Here is a 25,111-nt window from a genome sequence, read left to right as displayed (position 1 = left end):
AATGGACCATATATAACTTTAGACATGTTAGATTAAAATATATTTGGCCAAGGGAGAGAGGGGCCTGATTTGTTTTGGGAGGGGTTATTTATTTATATTTAGATGATTAACATTTCCGGGTTTGATTAGATATGCAAATTACCTTTAAATACTTTCAAACATAAATGCCTCATTATGATTGCTAGATAACTGCTATTTGAAATTGCAATCATTACGACTGCAGATATATATATGCCTAAAGATAAAACATCAAATAAAATACTGAAGTCTGAACCTGAAATCAATAAATGAAAACATGTTTAAAGACAGATCTGTTGTAGTTTCTCTAAAATTTACCTACACAGCTAGTTTAGACTAAGGACTAAGGACTTTTTACAGCTTGACTTATTGTTTGGATTGTTGTTGACATTGTATAATGAAAGATGATAGGTTCACCTCTAGATTTCTTTCAATATTTTTGTTATTTTTAATTACCATCCTATTACATCAATTTTATATCTAAAGATATATTACATTTATAATATGTAGATTTAGGTCTTTCTATATAAGCTTAAACCAGTGTTATGATATTATTGTGTCTTTGTATAGCTAGCAAGGCACTCATTATACGACCACAAAAATTTTAATTTTTTGGTCGGATATTGCTATCACGTTGGCGTCGTCGTCGTCCGAATACTTTTAGTTTTCGCACTCTAACTTTAGTAAAAGTGAATAGAAATCAATGAAATTTTAAGACAAGGTTTATGACTACAAAAGGAAGGTTGGGATTGATTTTGGGAGTTTTGGTCCCAACATTTTAGGAATTAGGGGCCAAAAAGGGCCCAAATAAGCATTTTCTTGGTTTTCGCACTATAACTTTAGTTTAAGTGAATAGAAATCTATGAAATTTTGACACAAGGTTTATGACCACAAAAGGAAGGTTGGGATTGATTTTGGGAGTTTTGGTTCCAACAGTTTAGGAATTAAGGGCCAAAAAAGGGCCCAAATAAGCATTATTCTTGGTTTTCGCACAATAACTTAAGTATAAGTAAATAGAAATCAATGAAATTTTAACACAAGGTTTATGACCACAAAAGGAAGGTTGGGATTGATTTTTGGAGTTGAGGTCACAACAGTTTATGAATTAGGGGCCAAAAAGGGGCCCAAATAAGCATTATTTTTGGTTTTTGCACCATAACTTTGGTATAAGTAAATAGAAATCTATGAAATTTAAACACAAGGTTTATGACCATAAAAGGAAGGTTGGGTTTGATTTTGGGAGTTTTGGTCCTAACAGTTTAGGAATAAAGGGCCCAAAGGATCCAAAATTGAACTTTGTGTGATTTCATCAAAAATTGAATAATTGGGGTTCTTTGATATGCCGAATCTAACTATGTATGTAGATTCTTAATTTTTGGTCCCGTTTTCAAATTGGTCTACATTAAGGTCCAAAGGGTCCAAAATTAAACTCAGTTTGATTTTAACAAAAATTGAATCCTTGGGGTTCTTTGATATGCTGAATTTAAAAATGTACTTAGATTTTTAATTATTGGCCTAGTTTTCAAGTTGGTCCAAATGGGGGTCCAAAATTAAACTTTGTTTGATTTCATCAAAAATTTAATAAATGGGTTCTTTGATATTCCAAATCTAACTGTGTATGTAGATTCTTAATTTTTGGTCCAGTTTTCAAATTGGTCTACATTAAGGTCCAAAGGGTCCAAAATTAAACTAAGTTTGATTTTAACAAAAATTAACTTTATCTAAAATTTTTCTCATTTCAGATTTCATAAATAAAAAGAAAATTTCTTCAAACATTTTTTTGAGAGGATTAATATTCAACAGCATAGTGAATTGCTCAAAGGCAAAAAAAACCTTTTAAGTATTAGACCACATTCATTCTGTGTCAGAAACCTATGCTGTGTTAACTATTTAATTTTAGATTTAAAAAGTTTGAAGAAGAAATCTTTAATTGATTTGTAAAATCTTGACATTTGTTTTGTGTAAAAAAAAAACATGTAATGTCAAAAATTTGATCACAATCCAAATTCAGAGCTGTATCACGCTTGAATGTTTTGTCCATACTTGCCCCAACTGTTCAGGGTTCGACCTCTGCGGTCGTATAAAGCTGCACCCTGCGGAGCACCTGGTATTTAGTATGAAATAGGAAATTTCATTTTATATGGTGAACTACTCTGTATACACAGTTGATTTTACTTAAAACGTTGTAGGCTTAATTCTTCATGTGTATTGATGATACAACTTCAATCATTTTTATGCCCCACCTACGATAGTAGAGGGGCATTATGTTTTCTGGTCTGTGCGTCCGTCCGTCCGTTCGTTCGTTCGTTCGTCCGTTCGTCCGTCTGTCCCGCTTCAGGTTAAAGTTTTTGGTCAAGGTAGTTTTTGATGAAGTTGAAGTTCAATCGACTTCAAACTTGGTACACATGTTCCCTATGATATGATCTTTCTCATTTTAATGCCAAATTAGAGATTTTACCCCAATTTCACGGTCCACTGAACATAGAAAATGATAGTGCGAGTGGGGCATTCGTGTACTGAGGACACATTCTTGTTCATAATTTTTAAAAGTAACTAACATATATTTCATTTAAAATGCAACCTTACTATTATTTGGGTGCTGTATTGCATGTGCCTTGTTTGTCTATCTGTCCGTCCGTCCGTCTGTTTGTCCTGTCCAACCAATATTTCCGTCTCTATTTGCTTGTGTACTACTGTCTATTAGTCATTAGTTGAAAGTTTTCTTATTTGCAGTCATATCACATCCCTTCATTTTAATATTCCCAGTAATCCATTCACAACATGTTATCAATCTGAAATTTTATCTTCATTTAGGGTGTGACAAATTTTGTATTGTATAAGTTTGGACATCTTGCACAGAGAGAATGGCAAACAATGTATGACTTAGCTAAGATGTTTCTACATTGTTTAAACCACTGGAAATTAGAAACACCTACAAGTCGACAACAGCATGCTGGATCTGAAGATATGGCTACATACAAAGTTAATTATACCAGGTATGCTATCATATTTCTAACAGGTCCTGTTTTATTTATCTAAAGGTAAAAGATGATATGATGTAAATAAATGTTATAAGGAGATGTATTTCAGAAGTTTTTATTTATTAAAATTTCAGATCAAGTGTCTGAAATTTGATGGTATAGATAAACACTTTAGTCTCTCTTAAATGTTATATATAACGTTAACGCTATCGCTAAAGTTTCTGTCTGTCAAACTTGCAAACAGCCAATTTTTTTTCAATTATTAAACGGGTATTCAAAGAAGCTTTTGTTTTATTTGTATCTCCACAACTATCAAACTGAGAGGTTTTGTTCTTGTTCACTACCTGTCAAATGTAAAAAGGGACAAATTTGGTCAGTTCAGAATAGGCTTTATATGCATGGTAATAATGGAACAAGACGATTAGTAATTGATTATGTAGGACAATCATGTAGTACTATGCTTTTATCTTCTGGATATGATGATGAATATAAACAGCTATAGAAACTCAGTGAATTTGAGGTTGACATTTTAGATCATATACTAATATCGTGTCTTTCATATAAATGCTTTGAATAGATACATGTACTGTTATTTTTCCCAGGTGTTAAAGTTATTGATTTCTAAATGTCAAGTAATAACAGAGAATAGAACTACATAAAAATAGTTATTTGATTTCTAATATATTTATCTGTTAAGGTGCTAATTTCAAATGCTCATATTTACACGTGATTTGGATCTGCAAAATAAATCAGTTGTAGAAAAAAAGAATAGCTCAATTACATTACCATTGAAGACAGAAATCATTTGATTTGCGGCGAATTCTATTCAATGCTGTTTATTTAAAAAGGATTATTTAGAACTGAAAGGTATAAAGGATACAATTAGACTCAAAAGACATAAAATTTCTTGGTTATATACATACAGATGTGTTTTCAAAAAAAATACTTACAGCAAGAATTGTTTTGTTTTTCGGATGAGGATTGGTTGTGTTACTGCCATGTTCCAGCTTTCTGTAGTAATTCTGATAATAGAATAAAAAAAAAATGTTTTAGATGGTTTTGTTACTGCCATGTACCAGCTTTCTGTAGTAATTCTGATAATAGAATAAAATTTTGTTTTGTTTTAGATGGTTGTGTTACTGCCATGTAGAATTCTGATAACAGATTAAAATTTTATTTTGTTTTAGATGGTTGTGTTACTGCCATGTACCAGCTTTCTGTGACAGTCTTCCAAGATATGAAACAACTTTGATATTTGGTAGAACATTGCTGAGATCTGTATTTCAAACTATGAGAAGGCAACTCCTGGATAAGTTTAGAGCTGAGAAAGAGAAAATGCCACCAGAGAAGAGGACACTTGTTTTAACACACTTTCCAAGGTTTTTACTTTTAAATAATAATGTACAGTTGTCAGTCTATCTATCTGTCTAATTGTCTAAGATGTTGATAAATCTTGATTTTTACCAATTTTTCAAGGATTTCAAAGTGTCTAGTTTGTTAAATATATTTTTTTTTACAAGAATATTTTCATATTACTTACTTTTGTCTGTGAATTATATAATTTTTCAATAAGTTACCCATTCTGTGGTAGGACATACAGGTACTCGGCCAAGTAAGAGCATTCAAAATAAGTTAAATAAAACATATAATCAGTTTGATTTGAGGGGAAAGTTTACTGTTATCAGATGATTTTGTCGTGTTATTAAGATATAAAGCAGTTAATCCCCCCCCCCCAAAAAAATGTACCATTTAAAAGCTTGATTTTACTTCTTTACCTTGCTCATACTTGACTTGGTAAAAGTTATCAAAGGTACCAGGATTATAAAGATATTCTACCACAGTAAAGGTACATTTCTCAGCCTATGAACCTGTAGTGTTTCTGAATTAATGCCCTTGATTGCTTTTACCATGACAATAATGAATAGAAGCAGTTTTGAAGATGTGCATTGATCCTTAATAAATATTTATTATTTTCTTGAATTTGTTTCAATGTTTCAGCCAAAAATTAGGGGTTCCATACTTATAGCTCTTTTTCCATCAAATTAAAACTGCCAAGGGACAGAAGCTAGTTTGAAAACATATCTTTATTCTCACCTGCTCTTTAATTTATTTTACGATTCAAGTTATTTTATTTTATGATTGTCAAACTTAAAAAAATTATATGAAGATACATGAATTATAGATTTCAACTGTGATGATAGTGATTAAGTAAATGTCAAGTTTTATTTTTTTTAGAAAAAGAATGATATTTTATTGCTTAAGTCATGCTTACTGGATTTCAGTTGTTTTTATTAATTTTACATATAGCATATTCCTTTTTTTGTAGATTCCTTTCCATGTTAGAGGAAGAAGTTTATGGTGCTAACTCACCAATATGGGACGTTGAATTTTCACAGAATGCTGCAAACATGGCAACTTCTCCACCTACCACACGTAAGAAATGATAACATAATGTTTTAGAGTTGATACACTAATATTGAGGAATATTGCCCTGTGCAGTATATCATATGGCTTCATCTTGGGAGTTCAATATGATATACCACAAGGGACAATGTTCCTGGAGATAAGTGCAATAGCCCTTTTATAATTTAGTACTAGATATTTCAGCAACATTGATGTCACTTTGTCCAATTCCTGCAGTAAAGTCTAAAATGTCCCATTCAGCCGTCTTGTTTTTCTCTTTTATTGATTGCTTCAAAATATCATTTTACTCTGAACATTTCTAAAGCATACCAAACTTGAAGGAGAAAGTAAAAATTTCAAGGTCAATTCAAGATGCAATGTTTTTTATGCATCAGCAAATTCCTTAACATACCCGTAGCCACATACTCGGACGAACCCCCCCTTGAAAACAAATAAGCACTGTTAAAGTCAATGTTCTGTTTGAATTGCGACTGTTAAAGTCAAGTTTGTGAGTCTAACGAACCCCCCCCCCCCCCCCCCCTTGGAAATTCCTGGCTATGGGCCTGCTTAATCAACCTCATTACACAATAAAAATTATCATTCATGATAACATGAGGTTCCACAATAAAGTGCACAGGTAAATTAAATAAAAACTTGATAAAAATCGTGTTTTCATGATCTTAGCTAAAAAATGTAATTATAAGTAATTATTGAATTCTTCTTTTTGTAACTTCATAGGGTGTGCACATTTTTAGAATGAAGTGCTTCTGTGCTTCATAAAAAATGTACCTTGGTCAATGCTTTTACATCCCAATAAAGTTACAAGAAGAAGCATTAAATTCTTAATTAAATCAAATTGTTATAAATGTAAACTGCTTATGATTTATTAAACATTATTTGGCTAGACAGTTCAAGGAGTAGAATATATTCACTTCTTTATTTCTTTTTGAGTCAAAAAATTTCCATCATTAACAGAGATGAATTTTCAGGTATTTTTGAAGTTTTTTCATCATCATTACTTCAAGATAAATACAGGCATACATACATTTACATTTTATGTTGACAGCCACACAAAAACATTTACATTTTATGTTGACAGCCACAAAAACATTTACATTTTCTGTTGACAGCCACAAAAACATTTACATTTTATGTTTTACAGTTTACAGCCATAAATACATTTACATTTTCAGCCACCACACCTACACAAGCTACAGGAATGAGTGGACTAAGTCGTTTCACAACATCTGGTACCCTGCCAACCCAGTCAGCTTCCATAGGAGAAACATTTACTGCCATCACCTCCCCTAGCTCTACACCAGGAAGAAGGTCCTCTAGATCGGACACAGGTGGTAATGTATATTTTTTTACAAACCTTCAGAGTAATGGGACTTATATTTTAAAAAGGAAGAAGCTTGTCATAAAGACATACTTTTTATGTCCTTTATGAAGAAATATTTTGTAGTATATCATTAACTATGAATGATACATAAATAAACTGAAACTCATCAAGCATGAAGGAAAATGAATCGCATGAAAACAGATATTACTATGAATTCATTTATTTGCATGGATGCCAATTTTCTTTGATCAAGGAAAAATCTTATTGTGGACATTTGGTTTTGTTTTTCTGTCAACTTCTACGTACAAGCATAAAAAATTGTTTACTTAGTCAAACATCTTAATTCATGGTTTACCATTACCAAAAAAAATCCACAGTAATGGGAATCCTAAATATATATTGTAAAATCAGAAATTATTGCATGCATTTATTATTGCTATTTTGTCATTATGACTATAATGCAATTTTAATGTTAGCGATATTGAGAAAAATCCTTTTTAATTCATTTGAAAATTTGAAAATGTGAGTTTAAATTATTGCGATTATAATAGATATAGGAAGATATAAGCCTGTTTTATTTTTCGCAATAATAAAAACATCTCAATAATTTCTCAATTTACAGTTATGAATACACGGTATGTCAGAAAATTATTTTATTAAATTAGTACATGTACATTCCTCCTTGATTTAGAAATGAATGTTAAGACATTTTGTTGTTTTATATTTTGATATAATCATTAAACAAATATTCATACTTTCAGGCAGTGAACTAAAGAGAAAGTTAGAAGAATCTTTTACGATAGAGGATGTAAAGAGAAGGAGGATAGATGGGGATGTATTACCTGAAGTGGTGGCTGAGATTGTGGCTACTATTACAGAACCAGAGAAAATGTTAGGACCAGATGTAAGTTTTTAAATACGACTCGAAAAGATAATTTCATAATATTGTTTTTGACCTGGTATTGTATTATTCCTCATTCATAATTGTCTTGCATCTATTTCTTTTTCAGTAAAATTAAATCACTACTATAGTGTTTCCCCAAGCATGTTTAGCATGGATAGACGCCATGCCATTTTTGTCGAGCCTTCGACTTTAGTTGAAAAAGCGAGACTAAGCGATCCTACATTCCGTCGTCGTCGGCGTCGTCGGCGGCGTCCACAAATATTCACTCTGTGGTTAAAGTTTTTGAAATTTTAATAACTTTCTTAAACTATACTGAATTTCTACCAAACTTGGACAGAAGCTTGTTTATGATCATAAGAAAGTATCCAGAAGTAAATTTTGTAAAAATAAAATTCCATTTTTTCCGTATTTTACTTATAAATGGACTTAGTTTTTCTGCGAGGAAACATTACATTCACTCTGTGGTTAAAGTTTTTAAAATTTTAATAACTTTCATAAACTATCCTTGATTTGTACCAAACTTGGACAGAAGCTTGTTTATTATCATAAGATAGTATCAAGAAGAAAATTTTGTAAAAATAAATTTCCACTTTTCCGTATTATACTTATAAATGGACTTAGTTTTTCTGCGAGGAAACATTACATTCCCTCTGTGGTTAAAGTTTTTAAAATTTTAATAACTTTCATAAACTATCCTTGATTTGTACCAAACTTGGACATAAGCTTGTTTATGATCATAAGATAGTATCAAGAGGAAAATTTTGTAAAAATAAATTTCCACTTTTCCGTATTTTACTTATAAATGGACTTAGTTTTTTTGCCAGAAACAAAACATTCACTCTGTGGTTTAAGTTTTTAAATTTTTTATAATGTTCTTAAACTATCCTGGATTTCTACCAAACTTAGACAAAAGCTTGTTTCTGATCATAAGATATTATTCAGAAGTAAATTTTGTAAAAAAAAAAAAATCACTTTTTCCGTATTTTACTTATAAATGGACTTAGTTTTTCTTCCAGTTAACATTACATACAGTCTGCAGTTAAAGTTTATAAAACATTTATTAGATTCATAAACTATCCTGGATTTTTTTACCAAACTTGGTAGCTTCTTTCAATCAAAAGACAGCATCGAGAGGAAAATTTTTATTGATGTTTTTCCTCATTTTTGTTGAGTCTGCGATTAACAGCAAAAGTAGGCGAGACACTGGGTTCCGTGGAACCCTTACAAATTTTTTGGTTCAAATTTCACTTCTTTGGATGACACCATTGTCTCCAAAATTGCATATTCCAAATATATATTGAACCAGTTGTAATTAAATGATTGATTGAAAAGGTTAATATTGAATGAGATAAGAAAATCTACCTTCAAGGTCAAAGTAAAAAGCTCATTCAATATTTAGAGTCAGGAATGTAAAAAATCTTTCAACAACACATACATCATGTTTATTACGCTTTAAGACAGACATAGATAAAAAAAAAAAAAAACACCTTAGGAACGAACATGGGATGAGACACTATTCTGGTCCTAATTATACCCCCGCTTTAAAAAAGGGGGGGTATACTGTTTTACCTCTGTCTGTCAGTCCGTCCGTCCATCAGTCCGTCCGTCAGTCAGTCAGTCCGTCCCATGAAACTTTCGTCACATTTTTCTCAGGAACTACACATCCACCCTTTCTGTAATTTGGTATCAACATTTATATATGTCAGCCACACCGTGTGATGCGTTTTCAGATTCATCACTTGACAACTTCCTGTTTACCGAACACTTGTCTGATTTTACACATGATAGCCAAGTTGAAAATTTTCGTCACATTTTTCTCAGGAACTACAATACAAGGATTTCTGAAATTTGGTTTCAAGATTTATATAAGTCAGCTATACCGTGTGATGCGTTTTCAGATTCATCACTCGACAACTTCCTGTTTACGGAACACTTGTATGATTTTACACATGATAGCCAAGTTGAAAATTTTCGTCACATTTTTCTCAGGAACTACAATACAAGGATTTCTGAAATTTGGTTTCAGGATTTATATAAGTCAGCTATACCGTGTGATGCGTTTTCAGATTCATCATTCGACTACTTCCTGTTTACCGAACACTTGTATGATTTTACACATGATAACCAAGTTAAAAATTTTCGTCACATTTTTCTCAGGAACTACAATATAAGGATTTCTGAAATTTGGTTTCAAGATTTATATAAGTCAGCTATACCGTGTGATGCGTTTTCAGATTCATCACTCGACAACTTCCTGTTTACCGAACACTTGCATCTTTTTACACTATTAATATTATCCACTTGCGGCGGGGGTATCATCAGTGAGCAGTAGCTCGCAGTTTCACTTGTTTAAGACTAGTTTCAAATTCATCAGTTGTTTTGTGTGTATAACCAAATGAAGGATATCAACTATATACTTGGTATGATTTCTCACATACACGAAATGTTGTGGTTTAGGTTTTAATATCAGCACAAGGTCAAGGTCATAAAGTTAATATTTAGACATTAGTGAATCAAAAAAACAAACAACAGTCAATTATGATGTATTCTTTATTTTTACCTTTGTATGATATTTTTTAAATGCTTGGCAAAGTTGGCATACCATTTCATTATAATTATAAAATAAATGCTAAAATCTGTTCTATTTTTAGTCCTCCATGTTTCCTGCCCATGCTGCCAGAGACGAGGCTGCTAGACAAGAGGAATCTAAAGGTGTTATAGAATTCCATGTTGTAGGGAACAGTCTGAGTCATAAACCAACCCGACAGACATTGATATGGTTGATTGGGTTACAAAATGTCTTCTCTCATCAATTACCCAGAATGCCCAAAGAATATATTACAAGACTGGTGTTTGATCCGTAAGTGTTGCTGTTTAAGATTTCCAGGGAGGGTAAAATTTATTCTGTCTGTCCATCCATAAATAGAATGTTTACAGACTATTACTTTTATTTTTAATTTTGGTCTAGGGATGACTTAAAAATATAGACACAAGATGGGAATTATTTGAATATGGAGAGTTCAACACAGCACTATAAAAGCTTGTATGGAGAACCCTTGCATATACATAACTTTTATGGAAACTTGAATGGCTTTTTCTTTTATTCCACACCTTTATTTCAGAATTTGTATAAAAGATCTATTTAAAAAAGAGAAGAAATTGAAACAGTTAAGTTTACACATTTTGATTTGATAGTTTCTAATCCTACTTTCAATTAGCTGATAATTTTATTTTCAGGAAACATAAATGTTTGGCTTTGATCAAGGATATGAAGGTTATTGGAGGGATTTGTTTCAGGATGTTTCCATCTCAAGGTTTTACAGAAATTGTATTCTGTGCAGTCACATCAAATGAACAAGTGAAGGTATACTAAAATGATGAAAACATTAAGCAGGAGATCATTGTTTTTGCAAAGTAATTAGTGTGTTTTGCTTAAGTGAATCCTTTATTGAAGACTTTATAATGATGCGATATGAAAGATAAGTATAAGTGGCAGATCACATTTAAGTAAATCTGTTGCTTAAATCAATTGTTAAGATTTATACCATGCATGCATTTAGAAGAGCTCTTATTTAGAAAATCAGAAGATTGCGAGATCGCTCATTGAATTGTTTCCTGTCACAGTTTTAAAAGAGGGACGAAAGATACCAGAGAGACAGTCAAACTCATAAATCGAAAATAAATGACAACGCCATGGCTAAAAATGAAAAAGACAAACAGACAAACAATTGTACACATGACACAACATAGAAAACTAAAGAATAAGCAATTGATCTGATCAAGAAAAAAGAAGAAAAGAAAGAAAGAAAAAAAGAAGAGGGAGAGAGAGGAGAGAGAAAAAATTAGAATGTTTCTTGATTAGAAGAATAATCATAATCTACTGAAAAGTTAAATATCTTATTTTTGTCTAAAAAAAACAGTCTATATTAATGTATACAGGTTTAAATGAATTTTATGATATATCAGCCAAAGTTAAAACCAATATTTGACAAATAATTTTGTGACTTTACTCGACCCTATTTCAAATTAAGACTGTTCAATCCTGGTAGGTGTTGGGTTATTACAATATAGTCCTAAGTTGTATTATTTTCAAGTTGAAAGTATTGAAATGTTTTTGTAGATTTTGATGTAAAGTTTATTTATTTAAGGGATATGGAACACATATGATGAATCATTTAAAGGACTACCACCTGAAACACAGTATTATACATTTCCTGACATTTGCTGATGAGTATGCTATAGGATACTTTAAGAAACAGGTAAGATGTTAACAAAACATCTGGTAAATGCATTTACATGTATTACATTGGTTGCAATGAAATAAAAACCGATAATTTCGCATGTGAAATAAATGTGGTTATTTCACTCCTCCAACGTCATACAACAATAGGCATTGTCAAGACTTTGATAACATCATGAAAACAAATTGTGAAAAGGTAGAAAAATATATAGTTCCTTACATTTTCTACTTTAGTTTCAATAAAAAAAAACATTTGCCAATGTAATAAAAAGAATAACTAACCAAAGAATTCAAATATCGAAAAAATAGTGAACTTGTGACTGAAAAACACTGATGATTAACTCATGCGCTACCCGCATTCATGAATTAATGTGTTGTTCGGTTACTTGTTGAATATTTTTCTCTTTTTGAATGTTTTTATTAGTTATTTTATAAGTATTAAGAAGAACTAGTGCTTAGATACAGGAACTGTATTTCAAACAAATTTCTAAGAACCAAACTTTAAGTAAAAGAGTTTATGAGCTATAAAAATCTAACGGTATATAATTATAAATTATAATGAAAGTATTATTTGTTATTTCAGGGATTTTCCAAGGAGATAAAGCTACCAAAATCTGCATATTTAGGTTACATAAAGGATTATGAAGGAGCCACCTTGATGGGATGTGAATTGAATCCTAAAATATGTTATACAAACTTTTCTAGTGTTATCAGGAAACAGAAAGAGGTAAACATAAATTATTTGTTTACATTTTCTTTAACTTTTTAGATTCATATGTTTAATAGTAGAAAAACATGATTTATTATCCAAAGATTGTATGCAATTTTGTGAATGTAAATGCAAGAGGATAAATATTATTCTGGTCAAGTTTTAAAATAACTTTTATTGTTAAAATTTATAAGATTAACATTTATTTAAAGATATTTCAAAACTAAACTTTTCCTCTTACTATTGAATCAGAATTATTCTATTACACTAGAACAAACATGAGAGCATGTACTGGTACTAGCTATTTATTGAAATCTTTAACAGATTGTAAAAAAGATTATAGAGAGAAAACAGAAACAGATGGAGAAAGTGTATCCTGGTCTGAAATGTTTTAAAGAAGGTGTACGACAGATTCCTATAGAAAGTATACCTGGTTTACAGGAGATGGGATGGAAAGCTACACCTGAAGAAAAGTGTGTATTCTACAACTAGCAAAGTGTTGGGATTGCTAATTTTCACTAAAACTTTAAAAAAATGTTTTTTTTTTAAATGACTAATTTGATAATTATGCATATCAAACAGTATTATATATTTAAGATTGAAAATGAAAATAAGGAATGTGTCAAAAAGACAACCACTCGACCAAAGAGCAGACATACAGCTGAAGGCCACCGATGCATACAGATTCAACACCAATACAAATAATTAATGCTTTAAAAATTATTCATATAAAAAAATGATAAAACAAGGGTGTTAATTATGCTTTATAATTACTGTGTTTTCTCGGGTATCAATTTTCGTGTTTTGAGCAATATTTTCATGTTCATGGGTTGAAACATTCGTGGATTTTAGTTTTCTTAAAAAAAAAAATTGAAAAAAATAAAGCCTTTAGACACGAAGGTTACAAATAGTCTGAATTGAAGAAATTTGCGAAGTAAACATTGAACCGTGATTAAAGACCATCAAAGGTGATAAACATGTCACCTAAAGAAAAAGGTAACATAAACAAATGCTATAAACGTATCTTGAATTGTCAAGCCCATCATGAAAATACAATTTCCCATGTGTACGAGAACTATGAGGATATAGAATGAACACTTTATCATACTAGCATATCAATACCGGAAATCTGACTTTCATCGATTAAAAACATTTTTTCATGAGAATTGAAAGATTAAAAGTTGTACAGTCTAGGTTATTTAAGATTAAATGGGTATAATCCTGCATGCAGGTGTAGTTTTGTGACTACTATTAAAGTATTCTATTCTCAGATTTGGCGTTATTGAAAACATTCTCTAGATCATATCAGTAGTCAAACCTACATTGGGATCTTTCCATGTCTTGATTTGAACAATGGTTGTTTTATTTCATTGGACACTTAAATTCGTTGATAAAGTCATCCACGAAAACCACGAAAATTGTTACCCCACGACTAAAAGTACTTTCACAGTACTGTATCACACAGCCATTTTTTTTTTTTTATCAAAGTATGAAATTTGCTCACATGAAAATAATTAATCAACAGCAATAGCAGATAACGTCAGATATATCAGTAGACTTTTAAAGTTAGATGGAAATTGCAAATCAGTTATTATATGGACCTATTTTATTTTAGCCCAGAGCCACCAATGGACCCTGACCAGCAGTTAACGGTGCTAAAAACAATGTTAAATCAAGTCAGAGTAAGTTTGATCCATTTAATTTAAAAATTTGTTATGTTATTTGTACAATTTTTTATATAAATATTTATTGTTTCACACAATAATTCTTTTTAAGGTAAATTTTACTTAATTATTAATTTTATGTCAAAGATATTGAGTAATAACTATCAAACAACAAAACTGTTTTCTTTGAAATTCCCATTTTATGTTTAAACGACTGCAAAAACAGTTGCGGTTGTAAATCAAGTATATAGAAATCTATAAAATTTAAACACAAGATTTATAACCACAAAAGGAAGGTTGGGATTGATTTTGGGGGTTATAGTCCCAACAATGTTTGACTTAGGGGCCAAAAAAGGGCACAAGTAAGCATTTTTCTAGTTTCCAGACAATAACTTGTGGAAAGTTGTATGGATCTCTCTGAAATTATACCACCAGTTTCCATACAACAAAGGGATGGTTAGGATTGGCTTTTGGGGGTTATGGCTCAAACAGTTTAGGAATTAATGGCAAAAAGGGACAAAAACAAGGGTTTCTTGGTTAATGGACAATTACTTTAAAAGTACAATGTTGTGTTTAATTACCTCCCTTAAACTACTTTTAAATTATGTATAAAGAAATGTTTTGTCGTGAGGTGATCAGCTGTCAATTTATTTTTTGAACATACTGTTTTAAAAAGCAACAAAGAAAGATGGGGTATATTTGGGTTTGGGTTTTTTTTTGGGGGGAGGGGGGGGGGGGGTAATTCTCAACAGCATGGTGTATTGCACAAAATGCACAAAAGCAAAAAAAATGAACATAAATTCAAATTATATCACCTAATCTAAGTTCTTTGACTACAGTTGACTAGTCAGAAACCTATTACTTGTCAAATATTTAATTACAATCCAAATTCAGACCTGTATCAAGCGCGAATATTGTGTCCATTTATTCCCAAACTGTTCAGGGTTTGGCCTCTGTGGTCGTATCCAGCTGCACTTGGAAAAGCAATTTATTTTTAATTGTGTTACAAACTTTTAATGGCCGAATACAGCCAAAAGTATGTCTGTATTAAAACACATTTTAAAAGTATCCAGTGAGTTGAAAGATTTTAAAGTAAAAGCAGCAGTTGTCCTTTACATGACCTCATTATTAACAAATCTGTCTCAGACTTTATATATCTTAATTTTTGAATCAGAACTATTGTTCAAATTCTTTCTTAATGGCTTCATCCTCACCAACAAGAATGTTGCTGTGTTAGCCACTTAATATAAATACACTTAAATATAGTTCTTGTATCTAAATGAATATGCTTCATAAATGAAGTTGGTTATTCTCTTTGATACACTCCCCATTTCCATTCTCATTTTCATCAGATGTATCTTTAGAGCATTTTTATGCCCCACCTACGATAGTAGAGGGGCATTATGTTTTCTGGTCTGTGCCTCCGTTCGTTCGTTTGTTCGTCCGTCTGTCTGTGCGTCCGTCTGTGCGTCTGTTCGCTTCAGGTTAAAGTTTTTGGTCAAGGTAGTTTTTGATGAAGTTAAAGTTACATCAACTTGAAACTTAGTACACATGTTCCCCATGATATGATTTTTCTAATTTTAATTCCAAATTAAAGGTTTAACCCCAATTTTCACGGTCCACTGAACATAGAAAATGATAGTGCGAGTGGGGCATCCGTGTACTTTGGACACATTCTTGTTATTGAAGTATTTATGTCTTTAGTTATGTCATTTATACGAAGTAAGAGTACTGCTACAATGCAAAAATGATCTTCAACTGGTGGAGTTTAAACTGGAAGCACCACCTCTTTAATCATGTTAATGCCAGTCTATAATTACCATCTGATATCACTTTTGACTTTTATAATTTAGCAGACACTTTATTACACAACTCAATACTGATTTAAGTAGCTTGTTTATTTCATGAATATAGTCTCATGAGTCTGGTAGCTTAATATCTTCCCACAACATTTTAAAGAAAAATAACAGAAAACTCTGAATTTCATTGTCTTATTTGTGTCAAACAAAATATTTTATAAAATGAAATAAAAGTATAAGTCTGAAGATAATAGTAGTAAGTCTTACTTAACATATATGTCATTGTATTAAATGCCAAGTGACAATAACTGGTAAACAAGGGCAACTTGTCCTTGACCACTAGGGTAGCTATGACAACGTATATATAATGTTTGTATAACTTTTGGTTATCTGTATGTTTATCATTTAAGTATATCATGTACATTTAGGAGATAATTGTATTGTATTTTAAGCTCCAACAACATCAAATGGTGATTGTCGCAAATTAAGTTTACTGGCAACATGTTAGGGGAGCCAGTAAACAGGTATTTGCGACCATCAAATCACCAAATGATGCCGTCAGAGCTTAAAATACAATATTGTTATCTCGATTCTAATGAAACTGACAGATAAAAACGTCAGAAAATCTGCCATTCATCGTCTGCACTTGCATGTACTTTTCTTAGCATCAATTGTGAATTGATGCTTTGAAAATTGGTGATGTTATCCAATCAAAATTAACCTTACAGTCATGTTGCATTAAAATTGTAGTTGTTTATTTGTTTGTACATTGTATCTGCAAACTTTATAGATATTAAACACAGTACTTGAACAATCAAATTTTGATGACTTGGGCGTCTTACTTTATTTAAATATTAAGTCATAACATTTTGATATAACCTTTTGATAAGACCCAAGTAGCTGGGTTTTACAACGTTCCATAATAATGTTTGAAATCTAATACAATATACAAATATTTTGTAGGCTCATTCCAGTGCCTGGCCATTCTTAAAACCTGTGGAGAAAAATGAAGCCCCAGACTATTATGAACACATAAAATTCCCAATGGGTAAGTTACACTTAGGTAGATATTGACTTAACTGATGCATTAAGTCTGTCAGGTATATTTTTATACCCCCGCTTTAAAAAAGGGGGGGGTATACTGTTTTACCTCTGTCTGTCAGTCCGTACGTCAGTCCGTCCATCAGTCCGTCCGTCAGTCAGTCCGTCCCATGAAACTTTCGTCACATTTTTCTCAGGAACTACACATCCACCCTTTCTGTAATTTGGTATCAACATTTATATATGTCAGCCATACCGTGTGATGCGTTTTCAGATTCATCACTTGACAACTTCCTGTTTACCGAACACTTGTCTGATTTTACACATGATAGCCAAGTTGAAAATTTTCGTCACATTTTTCTCAGGAACTACAATACAAGGATTTCTGAAATTTGGTTTCAGGATTTATATAAGTCAGCTATACCGTGTGATGCGTTTTCAGATTCATCACTCGACAACTTCCTGTTTACCGTAATTTTTACACTATTAATATTATCCACTTGCGGCGGGGGTATCATCAGTGAGCAGTAGCTCTCAGTTTCACTTGTTTTTATTACATTATAATTCGTAAAGGATGTTAGACATTTCTATGAGTGCTGTCCTATTTCTCTTGATATAAGTGCCTCTTTAGGTGATAATAAATTGCCATCTAATAGGAAAAATTTGCGTTTTAATGCAGAGCTAAGAAATAATGTGATGTTAGAAAGGGGAAAAGTTTAAAGTTGTTTATATATATATTGTTTTAACTGTTAAAGATGATTATTAATGATAACTAAATAAAGAATTATTATCATTCAGTATTATGTTCTTAGAATGCTTACTCGCTGTTACGTTAATAGATGTGGTATGAGTGCCAATGAGACAACTCTCCATTCAAGTCACAATTTGTAAAAGTTAATCATTTTAGGTCAAATACAGCCCTCAACATGGAGCCTTGGCTCACACTGATTAGCAAACTATATAGGTCCCCAAAAGTGACTAGTGTAAAACAGGAAACCAATGGTCTAATATATATTAAAATCTAGACACAAGAAACACCTATGAACCATATTTGCAATGACAACCACTTAACCGAGTTTGTAATTAAATGAGCAACATGATGGGTGCCACATGTGGAGAAGGATCTGCTTACCCTTCCAGAGCACCTGAGATAACCCCCAGTTTTTGGTGGGGTTAGTGTTGCTTAGTCTAGATTTCGATGTTATGTCTTTTTTACTATTATTTGTCTGTTTGTTTTTTTATTTTTTAGCCATGGTGTTGTCAGTTTATTTTCGATCTATGAGTTCTCTGGTATCTTTCGCCCCTCTTTCCTGACTTAAGACAGGCACATACAAATGCAGCAGGTTTAAACGTTTTAACATGCACCAACCTTGACCCTTATCTGAAATAATAGTGTAACTTAACATAGAAAGACACACTAAAATATCAGTTGAAAGACATTAACAAAAACAAGTAAAAAACACACTGAACGAATAAGTTTTATCAGTGACACAATGTATATAATAATACTTGTTTATTGTACTCAATTTTGTTTTCTATACCGTTAATCTATAACAAAAAGTATTGAAACATTCTATATTTATTTTTAGATTTAAAAACCATGGGAGATAGAATAAAGAATCGGTACTATTGTCATAAGAAATTATTCATGGCAGATATTAACAGAATTTTTACTAACTGTCGATCTTACAATAAACCGGATACAGAGTATTATAAGTGTGCCAATGTTACAGAAAAATTCTTCCAAACAAAATGGAAAGATGCTGGATTAGGAGAGAAAACATGAAAGAATTTAAGAAATTTAGTTGATGGAAAAACACTAGATTTTTATAAAATCAAGTCATTTCTGATGTGAAAACAAGGAAGTAAATTGTAGAAAACTAATTAAATGATATTTGTATGTTCCTGTTAGTATATAACAGTCTCAAACAGTGATACAAAAGGACAATGATCATGAGTATTTTTCTGAATGTTTCTGTTAGTATATATCATAATCAGTCTCAAACAATGATACGGAAGGACAATGATCTGTTTTACTGGATCTACAATAAAGGATGTTAATGTTATTGATGATAATGTAAAATGATGTTATGTTATTGTATAAACATGTCAAATAAAGAAAAAAGCCTATGTGGTGTTATATTTCTCCTAAAGCTGTTCTGTCTTCTGAATCAGTTGGTTGTATTTTGCAAGAAAAATTTCTGCCGTGTGCATCATAGCCCGACTTTCCAGTAGCTGTGAAGATTCTGTCCTTTCTTCTTGTTAACAAACTAGACAAACCTACCTTTTGATTCATTGAAAATTTGTTATGGTCCTGAAACATCAGAAATATTTGTCACTGGATATGATGCAATAGGCACTTATAGAGTTGTATTTGTTAATCTTTTTACATGGTCACAACAGAAAATGTTGAAATGATTTTTGACAGAAAAAATCATTGTTACTTAACAAATAGCTTAATATTTGCTCATATGAAAACGGAGAAGAAAGTAACAATTGAAATAATGAGCCTGATAAAGACAGACAAAACCATGTCAAAAGATAGAGAAATACAAACCACTACCTGATCCAAATGTGTCACCTATTGTTTTGCACATGCAAGTACAGATCAGGTGATTAATTGTTACAATAAGGGGCAAAAAATATATATGTCTGTTTAAGGTTACATACTTTAAAATAATAGGGTAGGTAGGTTGGTATTTCCATTTTATTTTATTTTTTCATTTTATTTTTTGTGACATGGTTTTCAGTTATGACTGAATTGTATATTTTAAACCCTTTATTTTATTTCAAGTTCATTGAAATAGATGCAGCCAACATATTCACCAATCTATTAATTGTTCAGTGAAAAGACATCATCTAAACAGAGGAAAGGGAAGTTGGGATAAGGCAAGATTCTTTTCAATTTTATGCCCCATTTATAGGCATTATGTTTTCTGGTCTTTTCGTCCGTCCGTCTGTCTGTCCCGCTTCAGGTTAAATTTTTTGGTCGAGGTAGTTTTTGATGAAGTTGAATTCCAATCAACTTGAAACTTAGAACCTTCTGATATGATCTTTCTAATTTTAATGTCAAATTAGAGATTTTATCCCATTTTCACGGTCAACTGAACATAGAAAATGATAATGCGGATGGGGCATCTGTGTACTTAGGACACATTCTTGTTCTTTAGAGGCTTAATTAGGAAGTCTGCCTTATAAGAAAACAGGAAAAAGTCTGCAACCAGTTTTTATTGCTAATGAAATAGATGTTATAAACATGTAAAGAGGTTTTGACAAGCATTTGGCATACCCAGTAATATAACGTTATTTTAAAGGACTTTTATATGTATCTGTATCAATCAAAAGGATAGAAGTTCCTCATTATTGTTTGTAATGCCAAATCATAACATATTGACTGGTGCATTTCATTATTTGAAATCCTTGGTAGAAATCCACTGCCATAAACATCTAACTATATGAATGGTCATTTTTTAGCTCATCATTAATTGATCAAATGAATTCGATGGACTTTATGGAGCAGGTGGGATTTTTCCGATTACAGCATGGTGCAAACTTTTAAAACTGATACTCCAATATAGATTTATCATATCCTAGGGTGATGTTCAAATATTTTAGAAACATTCTTACAATGGTAAACAACTTGATTTATTTTTACTTCTGCCAAAGATGTTGAATTAATAATGGAATGTTTATAATGTTTTCATTGTAAACTTTAATTACAAATCATGAATTACTGCAGAAGTTGTTGACCAAAAACAAACAAAATACAAGTTTATATGTTTAATTACTATTATAATCCTTAAAATTATTACCTTGTACAAAGTCCATTTATTTTCGACTCACGTGATTGATCCTCTGTTATGAAGGAAGTTTGTTCTAGTACAAAAGAATATTCAACGTGTTAATTTTCCAAAATTTAAATGAATCCTTGTGTTGAACGGATCTGTTGTCTTACCAGTTGTTTCTGAAGAAATATGTACAAAAACCAACATAAAAATATATTTTCCGTACATTTTACACCGTTGTTTAAAAATGCTAGATATTGATGCTTGTGAAGCAAATGATCGTCCTACTTGTCTTCGGATGTGTTAAGCGCGAGGTTTGCTAGCCATAAAACCAAATTCAACCAACCATTTTTTTCCTTTTATCAAATCAAGAATATGGCAGTTGTTATCTAAAAGTTCGTTTCTATGTATGTTTCCTTGATGTTTGTTTTGATTGTTTCTGTTGTTCCGTTATTTTCTTCTTATTGTTGGTGTGTTTCCCTCGGTTTTAGTTTGAAACACGGATTTGTTTTCTCTAAATCGATTTATGAATTTTGAACAGCGGTATACTACTGTTGCCTTTATTTTCCACCAAAAATTATTCAAACTCTGGAGTAATATTCATTTTCTTTTAATATAGGTGATTTTAAAGTTCTTTTATTGAAATAAGGTAATTTATATAAGGCAAGACTTGATCGTCTATACCTTCCTCTCGATAATCCAAACATTTGCAACAGTCCTAATTTGTTTTATCTTTACTTTCAGAGGAAATACGATTACATGCAAATATCAAATTTAAGTACTGTACATATGTCCTTCACATTTGACTTTCAAATCAGTTTTCAAATAATGACCCATGGATTTTAAATTATTTTAATATGAAAGACTATTGGTACTTTGTACTTGTTTGGCTTTATAACTTTTTATCTGAGCGTCACTGTGGGTCTTAATATGTAGACCAAACGCGGCGTATTAAATTACCTGGTACCTTTGATAACTATTTACACCACTGGGTCAATGCCACTGCTGGTGGTCGTTTCGTCCCCGAATGTATCACCAGCCCTGTAGTCAGTACTTCGGTGTTGACATGAATATCAATTATATTGTCATTTTTAGCTGGCCCAAAGGGCCAAGTGAGCTTTTCTCATCACTTTGCGTCCGGCGTCCGTCGTCCGTCGTCCGTCGTCGTCCGGCGTTAGCTTTTACAAAAATCTTCTCCTCTGAAACTACTGGGCCAAATCAAACCAAACTTGGCCACAATCATCATTGGGGTATCTAGTTTAAAAAATGTGTGGCGTGACCCGGTCAACCAACCAAGATGGCCGCCACGGCTTAAAATAGAACATAGGGGTAAAATGCAGTTTTTGGCTTATAACTCAAAAACCAAAGCATTTAGAGCAAATCTGACAGGGGTAAAAATGTTTATCAGGTCAAGATCTATCTGCCCTGAAATTTTCAGATGAATTGGTCAATCGGTTGTTGGGTTGCTGCCCCTGAATTGGTAATTTTGCTGTTTTTTTAGTTATTGTCTTGAATATTATTATAGATAGAGATAAACTGTAAACAGCAATAATGTTCAGCAAAGTAAGATCTACAAATAAGTCAAATGACCAAAATGGTCAGTTGACCCCTTTAGGAGTTATTGCCCTTATAGTCAATCTTTAACCATTTTTCATAAATCTAAGTAATCTTTTACAAAATCTCCACTGAAACTACTAGGCCACAATCATCTTTGGGGTATCTAGTTTGAAAAATGTGTCCGATGACCTGGCCATTCAACCAAGATGGCCGCCACGGCTAAAAATAGAACATAGGGGTAAAATGCAGTTTTTGGCTTATAACTATGAAACCAAAGCATCTAGAGCAAATCTGACAAGACGTTAAATTGTTAATCAAGTCAATATCTATCTGCCCTGAATTTTTCAGATGAATTGGACAACTGGTTGTTGGGTTGCTGCCCTCCAATTGGTAATTTTTAAAGAAATTTTGCCGTTTTTGGTTATCTTGAATACTATTATAGATAGCGATAAACTGTAAACAGCAATAATGTTCAGCACAGTAAGATCTACATGACCTAAATGGTCAATTGACCCCTTAAGGAGTTATTGCCCTTTATAGTCAATTTTTAACAATTTTCATTAATTTGGTAAATTTATGTAAATTTTTACCAAATATAGTTCTCTGTAATGGGCATAGTTCATTATAGATATAATTGTAAGAAGCAAAATCGTTCAGTAAAGTAAGAACTTCAAACACATCACCATCACCAAAATACAATTTTGTCATGAATCCATTTGTGTCCTTTGTTTAATATGCACATAGACCAAGGTGAGCGACACAGGCTCTTTAGAGCCTCTAGTTATTAATTTCCTGTTTAATAACATAAAAACAAAAGAAACATAGAAATTACAATTACAAAATTTCTAAATATAACTACACCAATATAAATAATGCATGTCAACATAGATTGGTTGATTGTTGGTGTTTTAATGACACTTTTAAGCGTCACATTTGACCTTTGATAACTATTGAGCTATTTCTTGGAAACCAGTTTTTATTGGTTGAGGAAGCCGGAGTGCATGGAGAAACCGACCTTCGATAGTGAAACTGGTAATCCTGGTCAATTAAGATTAGAGTCTAGTGCGTCCACACGAGCTGGGTTCGAACTCACAACCTCAGTGTTCACTTGCTAGTTTTTACATTAGTAACTACTTCGACCAGTTGGCCACCGAGCCCCCTGTCAACAAAGAAGTTAACGACCTAATCAAAATGGATAGGAATGTGTATATAAAGGGTTTAAAGAATCAGTTTAAAAAGGAAAAGGATGAAATCACACTTGAATTTTTGTATATTTATGAATTTTACAAAACAAGTAAAATCAGAAAAATACTGACCTCCGAGGAAAATTCAAAACGGAAAGTTACTAATCAACTGGCAAAATCAAATGATAAATCAAATCAAACGAATGGACAACAACTGTCATATTCCTGACATGAATATCAATAATTTGGTCATTTTTATAAATTTCCTGTTTAAAATATTTTGAATTTTTCAAAAAACTTAAGCATTTTCTTATCCCAGGCATAGATTACCGTAGCCGTATTTGGCATAACTTTTTGGAATTTTGGATCCTCAATGCTCTTCAACTTTGTACTTGTTTGGCTTTATAAATATTTTGATATGAGCGTCACTGATGAGTCTTATGTAGACGAAACGCGCGTTTGACGTACTAAATTATAAACCTGGTACCTTTGATAACTATTTACACCACTGGGTCGATGCCACTGCTGGTGGACGTTTCGTCCCCGAGGGTATCAGCAGCCCAGTAGTCAACACTTCGGTGTTGACATGAATATCAATAATGTGGTCATTTTTATAAATTTCCTGTTTAAAAAATATTGAATTTTTAAAAAAACTAAGGATTTTCTTACCCCAGGCATAGATTACCTTAGCCGTATTTGGCATAATTTTTTGGAATTTTGGATCCTCAATGCTCATCAACTTTGTACTCGTTTGGCTTTATAAATATTTTGATATGAGAGTCACTAATGAGTCTTATGTAGACGAAACGCGCGTATGGCGTACTAAATTATAAACCTGGTACTTTTGATAACTGTTGGTACAGTTGAAAATAACAATTTAAAAATATTGTGCGTCTAGAAAGCTTTTTGTGTGCTTACCTACTTCGGGAACACTCAAACTTGAGATTTGAAATGCCATGGATGTACGAATACACAGAAACGTTAGTAGCTAAATACTAGTAACCATTGCTTAAGGATGTACTTAGGTGAGCTAAGGTAAATTTTAAGAAATTAAGAAATTAAAATTGATACTTTTAGCTGGTAGAGTACCAATTAAGGATAAAGATAAGCTAAAAATATTGATAGGTCATGGACCTCCTTTTCGAGATATTTGAGATTTAAAATATGGCGGGAAAAGGCTGACTCGGCCTTTTTCCTTATATTTGCATTGGTATTATTTGGGTCTCAAAACAAAAGAAAGAAAATCAAGAATTTTCTAAAATTTAGGTAAATGACCTTTCATGAGCTATTAAATCTTATATGAAAAAATAAATGGGTGTTATGGGGCAAAATATTTTACATTGTATTGTATGGAAAAACACCAAGGAGTCCGAACATTTTATACAAATTCCAAAACCTCACCTAAGTACATCCTTAAGTATCATTATTTGCCCCTGACAAAAGGCTATTCAAAATTAATTATTTCTGTATTCATAATACTAGTA

The 25,111-nt window shown here is 31.9% G+C and overlaps 1 protein-coding gene across 2 annotated transcripts in view; it reads left to right on the top strand.

Moving 5' to 3' along the window:
- LOC139512079 (histone acetyltransferase KAT2A-like) overlaps window positions 1-19,231 on the top strand; it is a 32,018-nt gene extending 12,787 nt beyond the window's left edge. The window contains exons 5-17 of one of the 2 annotated variants that reach the window (XM_071299458.1): window positions 2,833-3,014; window positions 4,187-4,378; window positions 5,326-5,432; window positions 6,596-6,754; window positions 7,506-7,648; window positions 10,300-10,508; window positions 10,886-11,012; window positions 11,797-11,907; window positions 12,472-12,615; window positions 12,922-13,070; window positions 14,213-14,279; window positions 17,024-17,108; window positions 18,691-19,231. In XM_071299458.1, coding sequence (XP_071155559.1) covers window positions 2,833-3,014; window positions 4,187-4,378; window positions 5,326-5,432; window positions 6,596-6,754; window positions 7,506-7,648; window positions 10,300-10,508; window positions 10,886-11,012; window positions 11,797-11,907; window positions 12,472-12,615; window positions 12,922-13,070; window positions 14,213-14,279; window positions 17,024-17,108; window positions 18,691-18,887 — 1,872 coding nt within the window. In that variant the 3' untranslated portion in view covers window positions 18,888-19,231. The remainder of the gene's footprint in view (window positions 1-2,832; window positions 3,015-4,186; window positions 4,379-5,325; window positions 5,433-6,595; window positions 6,755-7,505; window positions 7,649-10,299; window positions 10,509-10,885; window positions 11,013-11,796; window positions 11,908-12,471; window positions 12,616-12,921; window positions 13,071-14,212; window positions 14,280-17,023; window positions 17,109-18,690) is intronic. The other variant, XM_071299467.1, reaches the window with a different exon arrangement.
- The last annotated feature ends 5,880 nt before the right edge of the window (window positions 19,232-25,111 follow it).

Source organism: Mytilus edulis, chromosome 1, assembly GCF_963676685.1.
Source record: "Mytilus edulis chromosome 1, xbMytEdul2.2, whole genome shotgun sequence".
Classification (NCBI taxonomy): Eukaryota; Metazoa; Mollusca; class Bivalvia; order Mytilida; family Mytilidae; genus Mytilus; species Mytilus edulis.
This window is presented reverse-complemented; position numbering and strand designations above follow the sequence as displayed.